Here is a 21,636-nt window from a genome sequence, read left to right as displayed (position 1 = left end):
TGCTGGGATGACCAAGATGGCTGCTGAGAGGCAAGAAAATAAAGGACTAATCTGCGAACGATCTTGGGTTTAACAGAATTTAAATAGGTGTCCACGTCAAATAGTATGTGTGACTATAAACATCTTTTTACTTGTGGCGATTTACGTAAACTTTACAGGTTAATAATGAACCGTTATTGGTATTGTTTAATGTATTACTTTGTTGGAAATCCATATTTATAGGAGTATTTCTGCAGATTTGGAATCAGCCTCACTCCACTGGCGGAAGTTCACCTGGCTGCTGGATGCCACCGACCTCGGAGATGAAAAAGACGACGAAGAAGAAGAGTTGTAGAAGTAGCAGGAGGCGGAGCCTGTTTGTTGACATCGGGTGAAATCGAAAATCAGATGAGTGAAGGCTGCTGATAATTATCAGTTTGTCGCTACTACCGGAACGCGAAGCCTTGGCGAGAGCTAAGGTAGGACCCCAGCGGGGGAACCTGGCACTCAGATGCCGCTGCCCTGCGCTCGGATCCCGGCTTCACACACGCACAGCTCTGCGCTAGCTCCTCCGGCTAAGTCTGCTAGCGTCGTAGCACAGGGGGAAAGTCATCGTTAGCTTTGAGCTAATGCAGACGCTGAAATCCACTGCTGACCCGAGTTATAACTAAACTCTGAATAACAAGTGCTCATCCACGGTGTTTGAGCCTGTTGAGACTCTCTCATGACTGTTGTGTGTTTTCTCGCAGCGTTAATGATGTTAAAAGGAATTATTTTGCAGTGTAGGTAGCTAGCTAAGCTAGCTTGCTAACTTGGTAACAGTCAGAATTCATTGCTGTGTGAGTGTTTGGCTAACTCAACAGAAAAAAAAACAGTGAAAGCTGGACCTCTGGCTTCAGTCCAACAGGAGCAGTGATCACCTTTTGGTATTAACACGAAAAATGTGTTTATAGAAAATGTTAGGAGGTACAGAGCAGTTAGAAGTAAAATGCTAACATGTATGCAAAGATGCAAATAAGTGTAAACACGCTGTGTGACAGCAGTTAGGCCCTTTAACAGAAACATGTTCATTTAACTGACAGGACAAAAACTCAGCGAGTTTGTAGGCAGACAGCTCACTTCAGCTCCCAACTTATGCCACAGAAAAGTTTTGCATTTAAAGTATTTTATCAACTTGCAGAATTAAGTGTTTGAACCTTTAGTGGAGTTTACAAAAAATAATTTGGTTATATATTCAGTTTCAGGCAGCAGTTAATGCTAAGTGGCAGGTATTATCTTATTTTAACATTTGTAATAGCAGTGATCAGAGCAGTCACAATGTGAGGTTATGGTGGTAAAAAAAATCGTGATGTTAATGTAAAAAGTACAGAAAATTTGTGTGTGTTTGGGGGGGATAATAGCAGTTTCACGATCAAAGTACTTCTGTTTATTGTGATTTTCACCAATTAAACTCAAAATAAAAGTGTCAGCATCTATAAAAATATGATTATAACTGTTTAAATAATTATTGTGTCATGAATGGGACAGGGACCGAGTTTTGAGTGGAGTTAACTTTCAGCGTTGGTCGAGGTCTGCAGGCGCAGTCTGCTTGTCTATTTGATAAGAAATAAGAAATGTTTTTGCATATGCACATAGCTCTGATGATAATCATTTCACCACAAGAGGAAGGCTTAAAAGGTTGCAAGCACACCACTCGAATTGCTCTAAAAATAACATAGGGCTTCTAGAATAAACAATGTTATTACCTGTAAAACCGTATAGTTACCTGATATATCAAATATAGTACCAAGGTTGCTAACGCATAGAAGCGCTTTGGCCTTCCGCCTAAAGAAAGTCACCAATTTTCTTAATCAAATGGCCAAAATTAACAGGAAAATGCTCATGTGATCCCCCTCATTCATTGTCTAAATTACTTGTGGGCCAGTTGTTTTTCTGAGCAGTGTAAAAACCCTGACCGTAACATAAAAATGCTAAATTTACTTGCTAAATATACCTAATTTTCCGAGTAAAGTGTATGTGGTGGGATCATTATGGTCATACTTTGGAAGGAAGTAGTTCTTCTATTGCCTGAATATTTATGGGTTGAAATAGCCCAGAAATCTCCAGTGAATTTATTTGCACGAGCGATCCGAGGCTAAACTGATCTGTCTCTTACAGCTGTTCCTGAGTAAATTTGGGTGCTGTTTAGTTGGGTTTAAAGGCTTAGAAAAGGGAACTATTTTTTTTCTTCTGTTTCATTAGAAATGCTTCACTCGTTTTATTCTCACAGGTCCCCTGCACTGCCCCGTCTTGATCTGAGCCAGAGAAGAAGAGGCGAACATGGCAGCCAAAGCAGGAGACAACCCCGACAGCCTCATGACTCTGGCGACTGTCTTCTGCCTGAGGAACCTGAAGAAGACGATGTGCTACCAGGGCTTCAGGAACAAGCTGTGCCTGCGCTCAGATATCTTCCTCCCCAGTGAGATCTGCGACAAGCTGGTCAACACGTGAGTAACAGTCTAAAGGGTTCAGCCTGTCATGTCAGTAGCCATGGACTTTTAATTGCTTTTTGTTGTTGTTGTTTTTTTTACAGATACATGGAACTGGTCCACACAGACAGTAACTTTGAACCAGAGGAGAGCTTCTTCCAGCTCTTCTCAGATCCCCGGAGCACCAGACTGACCCGGGTGCAGCTCAGAGAGGACTTTGTCCGTGACAGAGACCTGGAAGCCATCAAAAAACAGGTGGGAGGCAACAAGGTGGTAAGAGTAACCACACCAGTTTAAGCTTTTGACAGGAGATATGACCATCGAAACCCACCAAAAATTAAGAAAATTTGTTTTTGTTCAGCCAGTGCTGCTTCTAATTTCTGGTTGGTACTTATTCTAAAAAATAAAATCTCTGTTTTGAGATAAACTATCCATAAAGTATCAGAAATCATGGAAGAAAAACTGCATTGAAGGTGGATGGTGTAGCTGACAGAGCATGTGACGGAGTCTATCCAGTCTTTTAAATTACGTCTTAAAACTTATTTTTTTACTTTGGCTTTTGATTCTGTCTAGTTGGCTGTTTTAGCTTGTTGCGTTGTTACCTATTGTTTGTTGTCCTCTTATTGTTTGTTTTAACTGTCTCATGTTTTTATTGACTGTGAAGCACTATGGTCAAAACTGTTGTTTTAATATGTGCTATATAAATACATTTTGATTTGATTAACATTTAAACACTGGATAGTTTAAAATGCTTGAGTTTAAGGCAGCTGAGCTTCCGGTGGGTTCTTGAAGATGTCTCGCCTGTGATCCAAAAGGTTTCTTCAGTTCTAAAAGTTGATGGGGAGTCTCAGGCATTACACCTGCAGTGTGTTTCTCACAAAACTGAATAAATCAGATTTAAATAAAATTATAAGTGACAAGGGAATTCTCCTAAAATGTCTCTAAGCAGAAAATAACTGTATAATTTAGATAAGATGAAGTTATATAAACTGTATTTATCCATAAATTCCTGCGTTACAGCAGCAAAACATTAAGCACAACCTTGGGCACTGAGATAGACGAGCTTGAGGGAGCACAGTGAGCAGAGTTTCATGTGTCCCATGGAGACGTGGCTGCTCGTTCCCCTCCTGGATCACAGTGTTACTGTGTGTGGATTCTGGACTGTTTGTCCTAAATAGTGATAACACTACAAATAAAAGACTAACAACAGCAAAAACTATTTTCAGCTCCCACTGTAGTGTTGTATGCTCTGATGTGAACTGCCCTGGTTTTAAAAACAAGTCAGTGTATAAATCTGTTTGTTACTTGACCTTTGACCTCAGTAGAGACTTTCCCGATGAGTTTATGATCTCAGACTCTAATGGGACCATAATTCAGAAAAGTAGAGTGAAAAAGGGCATCAAGGCAGGGAGGATTTAGGGTGGGGCTAACTTGTGATTGGTAGGTTGCTATTGTGTGATCACACAGTGTCCCTGTGTTTCAGATCTGCCATGAGGTTTCACCCACAGGTTATTAATAAACTAAAAAGCTGGGGGAAAAAATGCCGAACACGCAGCTATGAAATCAGGATTCCCCATGTCTCTCATTCTGTTGTTGGACAGACTCCAGCTTTACCTTCTTGACTGTAGTTGGTGGTGGGTCACTTTAAGGAGAACCTGCAGCAGGTGGAGAAGTGGTCTATGTGCTTCTAATCTAAACAAACCGAGGCTGCAGAGCGAGCACTAGCAGCTGCAGTCCAAGATGGAGGAGCTGGAGTCTATCTGACTGCTGGATGACATCCTCTCTGAGGATTTATATTGAGGACTGGCACAGCAGCAACGTTCCCAGAGAGCCAGCCAGTGGAGACACGAAGTGCTAGAGCTGACAGCAACTGAATTTTCAAAATAGGACTGAGGGAAATGTTTGCTAGTAAATTAAGTGTGACTGGCATTGTCCTCACTGGTGGCCCGCACAAATAAAGCCTGTGTGAAGGAAACATGAGCTCAGAACAAGGCTTTGCATGGCAGTAAGCACGATTAGAGTGTAAAGTCAAGTGAATGAATGCCTTGTTTAACAGAACTCTGATGTATTTTTCTGACCTTGTTATCATCAAAAATGCTAATTATTTGAAGTAAATGCACAAAACTGGAGGAAGGAGAGAATTCATGTCTCAAGCCTGGGAAAACCCCGTCTGACAGGAATTTCATGATATAGAGACAGTGAGAAGTTAATGTCAGTGGTTTCTTCTCTTGGCCCCACTAATCACTGCCTTTGTGTGCAGGACCTGATCGAGCTCCACCTCACCTACTGCAACAACCTGTCGTCCCGCAGCTTGAAAGCACTGTCCTGCTTCCGCGACACTTTGGTGTCTCTCTGTCTTTTCGGCTGCAGCAACATCTTCTACAGGAAGTGCGGCGCCCCACTCGCCTGCAACGAGGACACAGACGAGGACGAGGAGGAGAGCCCCTCCTCTCGGCATGCTTTAGAAACAGACTTTAACTTCCAGGGATTCAACCGGCTCAGGCTGCTCAACCTGGGTGGCATGCCGAAAGAGCTGGACCCCGAGACACTGCTCAAACCCCTGAAGTCGCTCACCTCGCTAGATCTGTCCAATGTACAGTTACTGGGGACATCTTTTCTCACCCAGTGGAGGGACAGACTGGCCTCTCTTGTTCTCTACAACGTGGACCTATCCGAGGAGTTGATCAGCACAGTTTTGGAGCTCGTTAATCTCAGGTAAGCTCTGTGGGGTGGGGGATGAGAGGTTAACGTTCATTTAACGCATCAAATAAAAAGTATTAATGTCTGGTTCAAGACTGGGAGGAGACCTAAATCCACAGAAGGGTCAAAGAGGGCAACCAGTGTGAAAATCAGTGCCAAATCAAAAATTCAGATCTATCTGCTGTGGTCATCTCTTGTAGGTAAAAGGAGACCTTTCATCAGACACTGAAGTTTCCATAAACTAATCATGGGCATGAATGATGGGGAATCTTGGGCTTTTAATGATATCTTTAAACTGTTCTGTGAAATGACTGTACCGCATACATCTGTAAGGGCTGTAAAAAAAGCCAAACAAACAAACAAGAACTGAGTGCACAAGTTTGATTTTATTTTGGATTTTCTCTAATCCACACAGGGTTAAAAGATATATCTCCACTAATATTTAAATGTCCCTTAGCAAATTGCTGAGGAGTCCTTAGCAACCAGATGCTTTGGTAGCCATCAACAAGCTTCCCTGATAATTCTGGCTGGATATTTGATCACATTTAAATTGTTTGGTGTCCTGGCACGAACTCTGGCATTTAAGCAGGAAGGGAATTCCAGAAGCTTAATGTTTGCCTGCTTTATTTATTCTAAGACCAGTTTTGATGTGTTTGGGATCACTGTCCTGTTGGAACATCAAACTATGTCTAAGTTTAAGCCATCTAGATGCTGAGTTAAAGTTGATGAATTTGGAGGTAGTCGGTTTTCATTGTAGCAGTACCACTGGCAGCAAAACAGCCGTGCAGCATCATGTTACCACTGCTGTGCTTCACACCTGATGCAGTGTTCTTAGATTTTAAAGCGTCATCTTTATTTGTCAAAACAGACTCCCTGTCATTTTGGCTAAATGGTGACATCATCCTGAGCCAAGAGAAGGAAAAAAAACTGTGATAAACTGAGAGCAGTTTGCATGTTGTCATTTTAGTACATGTGTAGCTCCCCTTGTATGCCCACTGATCACTTGAAAAATAGTCACTGATGACACTCCCTCCTTCTTCAGGCACCTCGACATCTCCCAGGAGAGCAGGCGGATCTCAAAGTTTAAGATGACCAAGAAAATCCTGACGGCCATCGTCCAGCGTCTGGTACACCTGATGTCCCTGGACATCTCGGGTCACATCATGCTAGACAACTGCACAGTTCCACACTTTGAAGAAGCGATGGGGCGTCCGAGGTGGGTAACGATGAGCTGAGGCTGGAATCTCCCTTTATTGACCCTCAGATGATAAATGAGGTTCTTAACAAGCTGTGTTTTTCTCTCCATTAGCACTGAACCGTGCAAGAGCAGCATCTACCCTTTCCAGGAGCTGAAGAGGGCCCTGCAGTTTCTGGGCTTGTACGACACCACCCTCTGTAATGTGACGCACATCCCTGCCTATAAGGTACCTGAACCTGGGTTTCTTTCAGCTGATCACACCAGGCTGAACTGCAGATTAATACAATCTATAGCGCTTTATTCAAGGTTTGTTTTGTTGGTTAAATCTTTGTGTTTCTGGACTTTTTCAGGTGACTGGATCAAAGAATGAAGACCAGGTCCTGAACGCTATCGAGGCTTACACAGAGTTTCGCCCTGAGCTCGCCCACAGAGCCATCAATCAGCTGTTTGACATCGCCAGGATACAACATTGCAGCCAGCTGCTCCGCGCTCTGCAGGTAGGACTTAAAGTTCTCCTTCAATTACTTCCTGTGATCATCTCTCCTGACTGCTTCTCATTCCTCCCCTGAAACCTTTGTTTCCTTGTTTGCAGCTTGTCATCGCAGCACTGAAGTGCCATAAATACGATAAGAGCATCCAGGTGACGGGCAGCGCTGCTCTTTTCTACCTGACCAACACCGAGTACCGCAGCGATCAGAGTGTGCGGTTACGGCGGGAGGTCATTCAGGTGGTGCTGAATGGGATGGAGCACTACCAGGAGGTCACTGTAAGTCTGATATCATCCCCATGAACCAGCTGCTGCATAAATAAGCTGAGCAGAGTGTTATGGTCAGTGGCCACACTAACAGAATTAAAGCAGAAGGGCAGATTTTGTGTTATGTGAAGCTCTAAAACCTTCAGTTGCGTTTTTATTGTAGGACTGAAGTATGTATAAAACGGCGTCTTCAGAACTGGGGCAGGATTGGGAGATCAGAAAGGGCTCAGAAATTGTTCAGGTCCACTATTTGATAGGAAACCTTGACTATGCATCTTAGCCTTCAGTTGATTATTAACAAAGGCCATCATATATTTAGAATCACGCTCTTCGATTACATTTGATTTGTGAATCTGTGAGTTCCTGTTTCCTCACCAGGTCCAGAGGAACTGCTGCCTGACTCTGTGCAACTTCAGCATCCCAGAGGAGCTCGAGTTCCAGTACAGCCGCGTCAACCAGCTGCTGCTGAAGATCCTGGAGCCGGCCCGGCAGGATGAGTCCATCCAGAGAATCGCCGTGCACCTCTGCAATGCTTTGGTCTGCCAGGTGGACAACCACCATAAGGAGGCTGTGGGCAAGATGGGATTTGTGAGGGTAAAGAAACCTTGGAAAGTCTTGGATAAATTTCCTCCTTAGTGTAGAAGTCGGTGATCCGCTTCAGATCTCAGGCCTGTTACTTATTGCCAGTCAAGGTCAGCAGCAGGAGTTCCTATTATCTAACAAGCTTATTTTTGGTGTGGCAGGAAACCAGAGCACCCAGAGGAAAGCTGTGTGAACACACTGAGAGCATGTGATGACAGCAGTGCAGATATTTCAGATCCAATCTCAGCGCTTTAGCCATGTTTGGAAAAAGAACGTGCTCTGTAATTAGAATTTTATACCAACATGCCATCGCACTCACTATGGGCTAACATGCTAAAATTGTACTACATCTATGGTGTGATATATGGCTGCAGCAGCATTATTTAGTCTGATTTACGATAACTTAAAGCAAACGTTATAGTAAAAGTAGCCTTCAGGAGTCTGTTGCTGGTGTCCTACCTTCAAAGTGGATTCAGGATTGTTTCTCTGTAGCAAAGCTGCATTTTCTCATGTTTGTGTTGCATTTTGACTGAAATCAGCTGCTGATTATACAGGTGATAAATTCATTCCTGACTCTTTTCTCATTCTCAGACAATGCTGAATTTAATTCAGAAGAAGTTACAGGACAGAATGGTGAGTTTAAGTGCTTTACAGATTTATATGTGGCTTTTAGAAACTGAAAGAGTGCTCACAAAGGCCGATGCACTCTCTCTCACTAATAGCGCCCCGTTTAATCATCTTTTCACGGCCTACAGGCTAGTGACACTGGCTCATTTTAGAGAAATATTCATGCTTATTTTTAATACTACTGTATACATCAAAATGAGCCCTGCTTTACTATTAAAACCATGATTACTAAACTCAGCTCAGTAATCATGTGACTAAATTGATATGCCAGAGTGTTTGTAGCATTTTATGTCTTGAATGTAGTATACTCTCCCTCTTAGTGAAACAAATGTGGAGGTGTTTAATTTTGAAAATTCCCAGACATTTATAATGACTGAGAAGGTGTTACAGTGTTACAGCGTCTCTTCCTTTGTCTGTGCTCCACCAAATCTCCTGAAGCCCAGTTTTTGTTTTTTTTATTTATTCTTGGTGAGAAGCAGGCAAACAAGCAGCACTGAAAACATAACACTTCCACCTGCTGGAAGCAGGAAACAGATCCTCATCATCATCGTTTAAATGAAAACTAACCTTTATTCAGTTATACTTTATTTTGTTTTGTTGTTTAAAGCAGATGTTTTGTGTTTGCGTGTGTGTCTCAGTGTGACCAGGTGATGGAGTTTTCCTGGAGCGCCCTGTGGAACATCACAGACGAGACGCCCGACAACTGTCAGATGTTCCTGAACTGTCGGGGCATGAGCCTGTTCCTGGAGTGTCTGCAGGTGAGTCCAGGCTGCACCCATCTGTGTCTATGGTGATGAAGATGAGCCAGGCTGCTCGTTATTCTTCAGAACTGATATAGAAACTGAACTGATATAGGAAGTTGCCCGATTCACAAGAAATGACTCGAGAACAACGATCGCTTTTGTTATTAAAGCCAAAACCATGAAAGGAGCTGTTAGGAGTAAAGTGCAGCCGTCCTTTTACTACTCGTGTACAGCTCGTGTCCACACACTGTTAAGGTGATGATAAGTGTAATAATTGAAAAATACTAAAATAAATATTTCTGTCAAAATTAATTTTGTGTCAGAGGAAACAGTTTAAAAAAAAAAGTTCACCATTATCCTTAAACTTAGTGTGTACCTTTATTTTGCTGTTATGTTCCTTTCAAAGAGTCGTTACATTTTTGCTTTTTATGGTTTTTTTTTTTTCTGCTGTAAGTTTGGTCTGAAATTTGTCTTCACCTGTAAACACTGAGTGGATTTGAGGGGATACAATTATCACTTAACTATACAGTTCTGCAATCGTCATGGAGAATTTCGCTGTGCCATCATTTCTAAATGTTTTCATCTCATGTTGTATGATTTCTGTCTGCAGGAGTTTCCAGACAAGCAGGAGCTTCATCGCAATATGTTGGGTCTTCTGGGAAACGTGGCTGAGGTCAAAGCTCTGAGGCCACAGCTGCTCACCCCACAGTTCATCACAGTGTTCAGGTACCAGAGGCAGAAACACCTGGACTGAGACTCTGTTGGTGGTTACTATTGGTCCGCACAGTCTCTCCACTCAGCCTCTTCATGTCCTCTTCTCCGTCTGTTTTCTTTGCAGTAACCTGCTGGACAGTAAGGCCGATGGGATTGAGGTGTCGTACAACGCCTGTGGAGTGCTGTCGCACATCATGTTTGACGGGCCTGAGGTTTGGAAGATGGAGGAGCCGCGGAGAGACATGGTGATGGAGAAGATGTGGGAAGCCATCCAGAGCTGGGACGTCAGCTCGCGGCGCAACATCAACTACAGGTGATCGATTACCGTTTCCCCTCTACAGTGAACTTCCACAGCTGCTGGTGGCTTGTCCTGTCTGAATGTATTAACAAAGCGACGGTCCTCTCTCAGGTCATTCGAGCCGATCCTCCGACTGCTGCCTCAGAGCATCTCTCCTGTCAGTCAGCACTGGGCCACATGGGCTCTTTACAACCTGGTGTCAGTTTACCGTGAGTATCAAGAGGCTTTGAGAGCGCAGCGTGTGTCGTTTACCCCTAAAGCTGTCCTGAAGGGTTTATATGTCACCTGACATATGTGAAACATTGGGGGTGTCCAAATTCATGGGCTGCATCCTCCTAAGTAAATCGGTTTGGCTGAGATTAAAGTTATAGTTTTCACACAGCTGAATAAACATCAAACAGAAGTGTGAGATGATCGAGAATTTGCATCAGTGTCCTGTTATATTTTGGGTAGAAAGGAGTAGACGGCCGAGTTTATTAAACTCCTCCGACACAGCAATGACGCAAATCAGAAGGCTAGACCGTCCAATTTCACAGCCGCGCACTTCCGGCCTACCCGACCTCCTGAGGACCCGGCCCACGTAGACCGCAAAGGCCGGGTCCTCAGGAGGATGCAGCCCATGAATTTGGACATGGCTATTATCTTTACTTGTTTACTTGTCTCCAAACTGCTTTGTTTTTTTTGTTTTTTTTTTATTTAATTTTTTTTATTTTCTTTACCTGCTTCTTTTGGGCCTAATGTTCTATCCAGTCCACTCTCTGGGAATCTCACACTTGTTCCATTTGCATTTTTCCTACTCTGCAGCAAGCAAGTATTGTCCTCTGCTGATAAAAGAAGGAGGAATGACTCTTCTGGAGAAAGTTCTGGAGCTGGAGAGTTCACATCCGGACACAAAGGACATGGCCCGGTGAGACTGACGGCTCTGAACAAACTGTAGGATGATGTGGTAACTGAGTCAGAGGCTGGGCAGCAGTCAGAAAGCCTCATTTTCCTGCTTTTAGAAGCCCTCTGTTGCATTCAGCAGAGAGGATGATAAGAGTTGTTGGGGCTGATCACCGAGTGTTTGAGGCTGAATCACATATTTCTGTATTTTTTTTCTTACAAACACAGCAGGTCAGATATCACAAGCCCTTTTTTTAAAACATGTATCAGGTGACATTTTTCTACTGTTAGGTGCTTTAATGCCATTACCTTAATAGATGGTAATTCAATTTTTTAAAAATGGGATCTTTCCTGAGTCAAACTAACGCTAGCTGAGAAATAAAGCCCACCAGTCACGACCAGCTCCCAGCACAGCAAAGAAACTAACGCTGATGTGGCTTCACAGATGATTTCCATGGAAATAAAATAGATATATATAATATTTTTACGAATTAAGAACGTCTTGGTCAAAATTCCAACCTGTGACTGTTGTCTTCTTGCAGAAAAGTAATGGAGCACTGTGAAAACTTCAAAGAAGACCCGATGGAAACAAATCCCGGACAGGATGCAAACTTTGGACAGAGAGGGTGACGCCAAGGGAGCCGAAATTCCCAGTAAATATCCAGAAAACCAACCTGAGGCCCCTCCCACCATCATCACCACAAGGGTCAATTGTGTGCATTATTCTTATAATTCTTCTTTTGTAGAGTTAGAACAGTGTCTCTGACCCTCCTCACAGCAGTTTGATATTTGACACATAGAACTTAAGACGTGGTGCATGGTATTTTGTCGTGAGGGTGTTTACATCTGCTGCACATCTCTTCTGTTGGGGGCAGGTTTGTGGGGTTGGGTGACTGTTATTTCTCAGTGTGAGTGTGAGTGTGTTTGCGTGTCAAAGGTTTAAACCAGAACAAAACAGCCGTAGTGATGCTCGGTTCTCAGCGGACGGCAGCGCCAGCCGCCCCCAGCTCGCTGTCGGTAACCGAACAAAAAAAAAAAAAAGGCCGCGTGGCGAGTCGGAGGCCTCAGCTCACACTCGCTCGTGCTAGCGAAGGCCGCGGAGCCGTGGGACACATGTACAGTGAATATTAGCCATTAAGTGTGCGGGCTGCAGACCTCGCGGCTCTGTGATGGACTTCTTTGTTTATATATGTAAATATTATGTGTGGGTCTCATCCTTTTACTGTGTGTATGTTTTATAATACAACTGTAAACACTCATGACTTTACGCTGTATTTAAATCTCTTTAGGTCTGGCTGATTGCAGTCAGTGCTAAGAAACTATACACAGAATCATTCATAGCAGTCCTGTAAACTCTTTAAAGGACCATTCACATGTAATTCAGCCTCCCGTCTTAAAGGTACTCAAACTGCAGATTCCAGCTTTTAAAATGAGTTTAAAGTTAACTCAAGGTAACAACAGACTGTAAAGAAACAGCAGTTCTGACATTATGTCCAACGCGTCTGTGTGCTGAGCTACAGAGATATCAGCTGAGGTTTTAATGGGGACAGGCTGTACTGTTGTGCAATACTTTGAACCAAAAAGTGCAGTCGGCCAGTGTAGCATCCTTTTTTTCTAACATTATAAAGCCTACATTCTTTCTAGTGACCAGCAGGGGGCAGCTTCTTGGGTTGGGGGGAAAAGGCTTCTGGTTGTATAGAAGTCAAACTTGAGTTGATATCTCTGCAGGTCCATACGTAACAACGTAGTAATTTCTTCTCATTCTGTTGGTGTTTGTGATTTTTGTTTAGGTTTTAAACTCTTTTTAAACAAAGACTTACAACAAAAAAGTACCTTTAACCAGTCTGGTAACTCTTACTGGAAGCAGCGGTGAGCTTTAAACTAAGAGGGAGGTGAAATTAATCAAAGCAAATACACTTCATGGACAAATGTATGTGGACATTAAGGCTTCTGGATACAAAGTGATAAAGCCTCTATACAAACAAAGAGCTACTGATGACAGACAGTAAGAATTGATCCCTACACAGGCTCTGGGTGAATTGACTTGGACATATACTGTATATCAAAAGATTCACATAGCCTTTTGGGCAGACATGTGTTACTTCTAATGTCCAGCAGGGGGTGACTCCTGTGAAGTCAGATTATAGAAGTCTAATGGAAAAAAGACCCAGACATGCAGACCTCGATTCTCATGCTTTGTTTTACAGCACTAAACATGGACTGTCAAATGCCAGACCTCAGTGGTGTCACATTCAGCGGTTCTACATGATGAGAATCTCCATCAGTGTCAGTACAGCTCTACTCAACTCAGTAAAATATTCAGCAATTTTCATTTCATTATTAACAGAGTTGAGTCTTCTGGAAGCCCAACACTAAATTAAATGAAACAACAATAATCCAGTACAGCTGGACACCTAAACACCTGGAAACGCAGGCTAATGGAAAGCCTTTGGAGTTCCTCTACAGGTCTACTCACGTGTCCACATACTTGGCCTTTACTAGAGCTTTGATGCTTCGTACTGCTCTCTCTGTGGTGTTAAAAGCCCAGAACCCTCTGAACTCCCTGGTGCTTCCAGTGGTCCAGATGATACTAAAAGAGAGGAGGTTGGAAGATAAACGGTTATCCTTTGAGGACACCTGACGGCCCATCATGTTTATTGGTCGTTCAGCTTGCTGCTAAAATAACTCCTTCACTTAAATCAAACAGTTTTATTTTGAAAAGCTAAGGGGAGGAAAATAAAACTGCGTGTTCACTTGTATGTTCAAAACTGGTGATGGGATCTTTAAAAAAAGACAAAAAGAAAATCACATCTGACTTGTTTCAAATTAAGGTTTAGTCATCCAGAAGGAAGGGAGGTTAAGTTTCATGTTTAATCCCCACCCCTGCTGACCAGGTTACGGTTAAACTTAACACTTTAACACATTTAAACACATTAACAACAACCAGACTCTTAATTTCTCCTCTCTGTTTGCTGTAGTGTCCCTGAAGATGCCCTGTGGAGGTCCCATGGTCAATTTGTTTGTTTCACAATAAACATTCAAAAGCTGAATATCTTGAACACCTGAATCAGAAATCCAGGAAAAGTGTTCTTTCTTAGCTCAACAGCACCCCTAGTGGTGGAAAAAAGAAAGGAAAAACCTCCACAGGGCACCTTGAAGATGTCTTTGAGTTTAAAAAGTTCCTTCACTGGCATTTTTCGTCTTGTAGCTTTAAAGATGACTACAGGAATTTCCTCTTTTAAACAGTATTCTTAATTTATTAAGTAACTAAAACTTTACTTTATTAAAAAAATTAAAAAAAAAAAATGTCAATCTCAATTCCGAAAAGTTGCTTTTAGCTTAGTAGGTGGAAACTTCCAAATGCAGATAATTCTAAAGAATTTTAGTGTTTACAGATTTAATGTAATTATTTATTTCTAAACTGCAGTTTCAGGTTGTTGTAGTTTTTTGTTTGTTTGTTTGTTTTTTTAAAATTACATTAATCACCATTAGCAGAACCAACCAAGTAAGACCAACAGCTTTGGCAACGTCACAAACCACCTGGTTACATCTGGCTGTTTGATTTTAGTGTGAACAGGACAGTTGGCATTCGTTTCCTTTTTTCCTGCTCGATTGGTGCTGCTCCTCTAGCACGAAGTTGTGAATAAATCCTTCGGTATCTTCTGTCACATCAGTTCTGCTCCTCCTCGGACTCGCCTCTGATGTGTGTGTTTTTTGTTGTTGTTTTTTTGGGGGGGGTTCTGAGGAAAAACTTTGAACCTTCAAAAATATCTGTTAAACTGCCAGAACTACAAACAGTACAGGATGGAGGACTGTGGCTCTTTAATCAAAAATAAATAAATAAATAGGTTCTAAATCTATAATTTTCTATCATAAACTAACCAGTTTAATGTCAGAGGATATTACAGGTTTTTTTTTTTATTATTTTCTCTCCTTTAGTCTTTAAATCAAGTTTTTAAAGCAAAATTGGTTCCTACCTCAGTTTAACATTGGTCAGTGTGACTTTAATAACCTGAAGCTATATATAATATAGTCCATAGTTTATTTGTTCATTTCCAAAAATGTAAAACTTTGAAAGGAAAATCTCAAAGGTTTTTACAACCGTAATCTCTGTTTCATAATGTTTCTTGCAAATTTAAGACATTTCTGAGGTTTTTATTGGACATTTGAGTTTTATAACCTCAACAAATACTTCAGTGCTTTCTTAGAAGTGTACTGAGAGACTTTGTTTTTAACCATCAAAGAATATTAGTTTTTCCATCTCAAATTTAGAAATTCAAACTTTATGACCTAAATACATATTAGTTTATTTTCTTTTAATTTAAATTTGATTTTATTGTATCAAAAGAATTTTTTTTACTAATTTATATTAAAGTTTTGTCCTTCCTGTGATTTTTATATTTTCACAGAATATCAATGTAGTTTTTTTGGTTTGCAAATAAACAGCAAACCTAGGAAACAATATTAGATTTTCATTTCTTTTTCTTTTTTTGACTTTTTGTCTCAGAGATCAGTCGTATCCAGTGAATTAACAGCTTTAATCTCACAGCATTTTTGATATTTTTACAAGTTTGATTTCAATAAAATTGCAGTTTTTCTCACATTTTTTTTTCAACCATCTCAGAAATGTTTGTTTTCCTTAACATTAAAATCTATAATTTCATAATACCTCAGAATATAAGAGTAGTCCTTACAGATTATGCCTCTCGTTTTAAGAATATTACAGTTTGTTCCCACAACGTTGCGACTTTAGCTTCAGACTTTTCCTCTGAGGATAATCGCCCTTCCTCGGCTCCTCTTTTTAAACCTTATGTAATGCCCCCAAACACTTATTTATTCTTTGAATGCAGTTTTACGTCAGTGATTCGTTAATTCTCAGAATTGATTTGATGCCACTTTAATAAATTGCCTGCGCGGGGCTGGAGGAACAGGGATTAAGTACTGTCTTCACTTCATGGGGTGAAAGCGGCGCTGATGCTGTTAACAGGATTTAGTTGGAGTGCAGTTTGATTCACCAGGCTTCTGACGCTGGGCTTCCCTCCCAGATGACGCCAGTGAAGGAACACATCACCAGCTGTCCTGTTTCCTGTGGTTTAACGTTACAGTCCTCATGCTCATGAGCGGTGCCTGACTGATGGATTTAAGCTACTTCATATCAGCCGCGTCGGTTTTCCAACCAAACGCGCTTCCTGGTTCTCGTGTACAGTTTTTCTTTGTGTGATTTCAGGGATCAGATTGGTGCAGGTCTCTGTTGCTTTCTCACGGTCACCATTATGATCATGATGATTCAGTGTGTGTGGAAGTTGAATATGAGGAGGACTTGATGCATGATCAAAGCTCTTTAGAGTCGCACAGATCTTCTTTCTCAGTCGCCTGTTCTGTTCATTGAATGTCTCCATTTATGCTTTCTGGACACAACATTATTCTTTGGGTTTAACTGTTCTTTATTTATGAAGATGTATGTACTGATAATAATAATAAAAAAAAAACAGAGAGAGAGAGAACTGCTGTGTGGCAAAGCCTTTCAGATTTCATCCACTAGGTTTCCTGTTTGTCCACACTCTGTTCTCAATTTGTTTTGTAACTGCTGATAAGTTTAGTCCAAACTGAAGTGAAGAACTTTGGATCCAGACAGTTTGGAGTTCCACGTTTTCCTGATCACAGTAGTTCCAGGACATCGGTGTAAAAATATGACAAAGCAATAAAGATGGAGTGGTTTAAAAAATGTGTTTTTTTTTTCTTTGCTTGTTTGTTTGTTTTAAATCCTCAAACATTTAGACCAGTGGTCCTCAACCTTTTTTGCGCCACAGACCCTTTTATGTCTGACAATATTTTCACGGACTGGTCTTTAAGGTGTCACGGATAAATACAACAAAATAAAAAAATAAATAAAAAAAGGATTTCTTCATAACACACGGGAAAAGAGCCAGGGAAACAGAGTTAACGATAAAACCCCTTAAAACCATGAATTTCATACCCGGTACCAAACGCCTCACGGACTGGTGGTTGGGGACCACTGATTTAGAACAGTCCAAATTCGAGGGCCTTTCCTCATGTAGATAACAAACTGCAATTCAGTAATAGGGGCATTTTGTCTGCCCAAGAAAAAGAAGCTTGCCTTATATGTGACATTAGCAACTCCTTACAAATCTATTATAACAAATTAATTTTTTATTAAAAAATAAATAAATCAGCATTAAATCATCTTTATCAGAGGACTGAAATTCAAACAAACAAAAATATTTTACACAGTCAAAAACTGCTGTGATTGTACCACCTTCAAATACAGTAATGTAAAGTTCGTCTGTCTGTACCTTAAGATTTAAATAATGATCATTGGCTAAAACTTGCTGTATTCCTGATGCAGCCCTCCCCATTTCTCCAGGCCTGGGATCCAGTGCTAAGAGTATATGTGCACACTTCTTAAGTATTTACCTTTTGCAAGTTAAAAAACTCTGCATTTTATATGTATTTGATCTCAATCTGAAATATACAGGCAGACATTTCAGTCTTCACCTGCTTTCAACTAAATCAGTGGTTTCCAAACTCTTTTTGCTAGGCCCCCCTTTGTTTTACAAGAAAAATGTTCTCACTGTAACTTTACTGTATAAAGAGCTAACATCTCCAAAATGTCAGGAGTAGTTCTGACATTCTAAAAATCAAGAATGTGGGATACTGTTTGTCCGTGATTTAAACAGCCCAGCATGTGCACCCAATGAAGGGGAAACCAATGCTGCAGGGGAGACCAAAGGGAAGACATGCTTCACCATATTTTCTAGTCTTTGGCTTGGAATGAAGTTGGTTTGGAAACATAATCAGCTATGCTTAATCTCCTGCTTTGCGTTTTTGTAGGCGCCCCGTGCTAGCAGTGTCCAAGCGTTTTGTCCTCCCCCCCCCCTCCCTTTCATACCGTGCCCCCCCTGCCATGGCCCCACACTGTGGCAAGGTCTGAACTAAATGATATATCCGTAAACATATTTATTTGGATACTTTAACATGGGGACCAGCTCACTGTTAAGAGCCACTAGTGGACACTAGAGGGACTGCAGGTTTTGGTGTTTTGTCTGCAGCCACCCCATCAAAAAACCGTAGAAACGCCCCTGAATGATGGATGTGACTGGAGAAGACATGAAAAGCAGACAGGTCCGCTTTGAATGCGTTTTTTAATGCAGATTTGTGATATTTCCGCAGTGCTTTTGTACTCAGCTGCCGGTAAAGGTGTCAGGGGAGGTCATGTGGAGATTCAGTACCGCTGCAGGGGAACCGGAGGAGTCGTGACTTGCAGCCCGGTGCGGTGTCTCTTTAAGCGCAGGGCGGTGAGCAGATTTCCGATCGTGCACGAAGCGGATTACAGTCCCTGACATCAGTCCTCCTCATCCTCCTCCTCTTCCTCCTGTTCCTGCTGCTCAGCTGATCCGGAGGATTCCCTCTGCGGGGACACTCAGCACAGCCCCGCCTGTATGCTCGCCTCCGCTCGCCTCCATCATGGACTTCAACGTGAAAAAACTGGCTTCTGATGCGGGGGTCTTCTTCACCCGGGCAGTGCAGGTAAGACCGGACCTCCCTCCAGCTGCAGGCGGTGATGTGTGGACCGATTTACTGCTAGGCTCTCACTGCATCCCGTTGGGCCTGGAGCTCGATGAAAGCAGCTGAAGCCTTGCGTTTTCTTCGTGAGGTCTGTGGGTATAACGGAGTGTATTTGTGTGGCGTGTTTTCCATGCAGACCGAGCAGCCCGCTGCGTGTAAGCCGATAAAGGTTTGTCTAGCCTCGATCCATTATTGATGGCTGTGATCGGGTGCATCACCCATGTGACTCCAGCAGACTCTGTCCTGCTCCCCTCCAACTCCCCAACATAGAGATTCATTCATTTATCTGGCTCACCAGCAGTAAACAGCATTAAATCCTTCACTCTCGAGAACTTGTACACCAAACCTCATTCGAAAAATTGGAAATTCATTGATAAAGTCTGTGCTACGAGTCAGGTAATGAGCAGAACAATACTGGATCTTTAGGCTTCAGTAAGAAATTCGGCAGCCATATGATACACTTTTTATTAAAAGCTTAAAAAGGTCTCCCATCTCACTCAACAAAGAAAGAGAAGACATCAAAACTGTATTTAAAACGTTATAATCAGGATACATTGAATTGTTACAGTAAGAAGCAAATATAAGATTAAAGTAAAAAAAAAAATGAGGGCACTTCAAAGAGTCAAGTTTTTAAGCCCTGTTTCAAACTAACTCACCATATTTTCAGGATGTTTGTTCCACAGCTGGAGAGCATGAAAACTGAAAGCTACTTCACTTTGTTTAGTTCCCATTTGTCGCAAGTAAATTCACATGCATCTATACCCAAGTTCATTTAGTGCTGCGTAGACTAAGAGCTGGGTTCTTGGGATCCCCTTTGGGCATTAGTGGGTGAGTTGCAGTTGTCTGTCACCTGTAAAGACAATAGTCTACAGTGCAGGAGGTCAAACTGACTTTCATTAAAGGCTGAAGTCGGTTTGGGATCACATCAAGGGCCACATAAAAACAGGGTCTTCTGTATAATATTGTTGAACATTGTGGATAGAATTTAATCTGCATAAAAGCCTCAATGATGCAACAAAAATTCAACAAGTTGCCTCATTGTTTCTGAGCAAGTCGAGCACAACAGCTGCTTATTTTCACTGTTTCTGTTAAAATCCTGAACATGGATCCACGTCACACCAACTCTGCAGTTAGAGCTGGATGTTGTCCATGAGCTTAAAAACTTGTGGTCTGACCAATGCATGAACAATGCATGAATGCATTTTTTTCTGGGGGGGGGGGGGTTTCTAGTCAGAAATCATTGAATTTATTGCTAAGTTATTATGCTGTTAAAGATTTCTTTATTTGAAGAGTGACACTTCATCCTATCCAGACAGAGGCTCTTCTGACTTCACCAAACATGAATGTTCACAGTATAATTCAAAGATTAAAATAATGTATTTTAAATCATTTAAGAATAATATTAATCAATAAAAGGAGAAAAGTCCAGTGAAGCATATTAACTGGTTTATTCTGCACACTGCTGCTCCTATTGGAAAAAATGAACCCATGAATGCAACAAGGTCAGACTGCTTTCCTGGAGGTTGTCCAAGTGCATTGTGGGAAAACACAGGAAACCAATGAAGGCAGGAAGCGGGATAAAAAACAAACAAAAAACAGCTCTGCACAACACCAGAAAACCATTAACTGTTTCTGTATTTTACATGTCTACACGTGTCATATATGACTCACGGACTGGGAGTGAAAGGGTTCCTGCACACTGACTTGAAAAGTCTGACCAACCATTAGTGAGACACTAAGAGAGAGAGGGAGAGAAAGAGACTCAGTCGTTGTTCTGTGTCTCTTTGTGGTTGGTGCTGCCAGGGCCGGCCCGTGGCATAGGCCGTATAGGCAAATGCTAAGGGCGCCGTCCATCAGGGGGCGCCACGCCAGTGCCACAAATGTTGAAAAAAAAAAAAAAGTTGGTACTATTATTTCTAAATACAAAAAATAATCCCACGTTAATTAAAATGCAAAGTAAAGCTTATTTAATAGAAATATTATTTGTTACAACATTACACTACACTGCTGATGTAGGGGGGCGCCACCTAAAATCTTGCCTAGGGCGCCAGATTGGTTAGGGCCGTTTCTGGGTGCTGCGTCTGGGTGCAGATTTTGACACAATGCAACTACAGTACTGGATGTTGTGTTTTAGTGGTGCCAGTGACCAAGCAAAAAACTTAATAAGCAAATTTAAAGACCGTTAGATTAAATTTTGTATTTGGATAAACACTCAAATTTATCCCAGTTTGACTCTTCAAGATTCAAGATTCAAAAGCTTTATTGTCAATACAGCAGTATACACAGTATACAGAAATTCTGTTTCATCCCAAGCCACCCATGGTGCATAAAAGATATAACTCCAAGAGATATAAAACTAGAAATTGCAAAGTGCTGAGTTAATGTATTTTGCATAGTCCTTAAATTGCTCTGCTGTAAAGGATGGGAACGGTTAATTAAATACCCACAAATTAATTAAAACTTGGTGGACCTACGGCTTTTACAGTCCCTAAGGCCCTAAGTGGAGTCCAGTAATCCAGCCCTGAATAAGAGACTGTCCATCGTATAGCTCCTGAATACCTGCCAGTACTTTTGCCTTTTAAAGAACCGATCTGGCCCATGAAGCTGCTGTCAGTCAGAGCTTCTCCCTGCTGCTTGGTGACAGTGACGGTGAATTCCTCAGCCTGCCTCTGAAGTCCAGCTGGCCGCCGTCGCTGTATGTCAGTCAGATTTGAATGAAAGAAATCATCTGACAGCCCGGCCTGATACCACAGATGGTGATCTTTGGCCTCAGTTATTAGAGAGCAGAACTGGGCCTTCTCATCTTTGATTGCATAAGACATGCTTCAAAGTTCCAGTTAGTGAGAATAAAAACTTATGTGTAAGTTAGAAACTGAGGTTTAAGATAATTTGTCTGGGTCTTAAAATATGATGGGTTTGTTCTGATTATTATAGAATTGCGATCATAAAGATCGAGTAAACGGTGGATGAAGAGCATGAGGACAACTTTAAAAATTAAGATATTTTCACATTGGTTTGTAAAACCTTTGAGATTTTCTGTAATTTCTGTATAAATAAAAACTAAAATGCCATGTGATCCTTTTTTTTTTTTTTTAATGAACATC

General features: G+C 41.6%; 2 protein-coding genes across 3 annotated transcripts in view; both read left to right on the top strand.

Annotated features, from left to right (window-relative positions):
• Nucleotides 1-25: 25 nt before the first annotated feature.
• Nucleotides 26-14,613, top strand: zer1 (zyg-11 related, cell cycle regulator). Of its 2 annotated transcripts, none has more exons than XM_082541640.1 (17): nt 26-103; nt 223-458; nt 2,249-2,465; nt 2,552-2,702; nt 4,708-5,162; nt 6,190-6,363; nt 6,457-6,571; nt 6,696-6,842; nt 6,938-7,111; nt 7,478-7,693; nt 8,273-8,314; nt 8,947-9,066; nt 9,662-9,777; nt 9,890-10,078; nt 10,175-10,272; nt 10,868-10,970; nt 11,488-14,613. In XM_082541640.1, the coding sequence occupies exons 3-17, from the start codon at nt 2,299-2,301 to the stop codon at nt 11,573-11,575; spliced, it is 2,355 nt and encodes a 784-aa protein (XP_082397766.1). In that variant the 5' UTR covers nt 26-103; nt 223-458; nt 2,249-2,298; the 3' UTR covers nt 11,576-14,613. The 2 variants fall into 2 exon arrangements, with proteins under 2 accessions (XP_082397766.1, XP_082397767.1); XM_082541641.1 differs by having other exon boundaries at nt 31-103; nt 237-458.
• A 3,330-nt stretch (nt 14,614-17,943) lies between these two features.
• Nucleotides 17,944-21,636, top strand: part of sh3glb2b (SH3-domain GRB2-like endophilin B2b) — a 71,531-nt gene continuing 67,838 nt past the window's right edge. Inside the window, exon 1 of the mRNA XM_082541659.1 lies at nt 17,944-18,493. Coding sequence (XP_082397785.1) covers nt 18,431-18,493 — 63 coding nt within the window. The 5' untranslated portion in view covers nt 17,944-18,430. The remainder of the gene's footprint in view (nt 18,494-21,636) is intronic.

This window comes from Aulonocara stuartgranti (genome assembly GCF_965226115.1).
Source record: "Aulonocara stuartgranti genome assembly, chromosome: 7".
NCBI classification, from domain to species: domain Eukaryota; kingdom Metazoa; phylum Chordata; class Actinopteri; order Cichliformes; family Cichlidae; genus Aulonocara; species Aulonocara stuartgranti.
Note: the sequence above shows the minus strand (reverse complement) of the source record. Positions and strands in the feature narration are given on the sequence as shown.

Excerpts from the sequence above, each read along its gene's own strand:
- zer1 (XM_082541640.1), top strand. The coding sequence starts at position 2,299 with ATGGCAGCCAAAGCAGGAGACAACCCCGACAGCCTCATGACTCTGGCG. Across the intron at positions 5,163-6,189 it reads TTGGAGCTCGTTAATCTCAG|GCACCTCGACATCTCCCAGG; the intron begins GTAAGCTCTGTG and ends CTCCTTCTTCAG. Across the intron at positions 8,315-8,946 it reads AGAAGTTACAGGACAGAATG|TGTGACCAGGTGATGGAGTT; the intron begins GTGAGTTTAAGT and ends TGTGTGTCTCAG.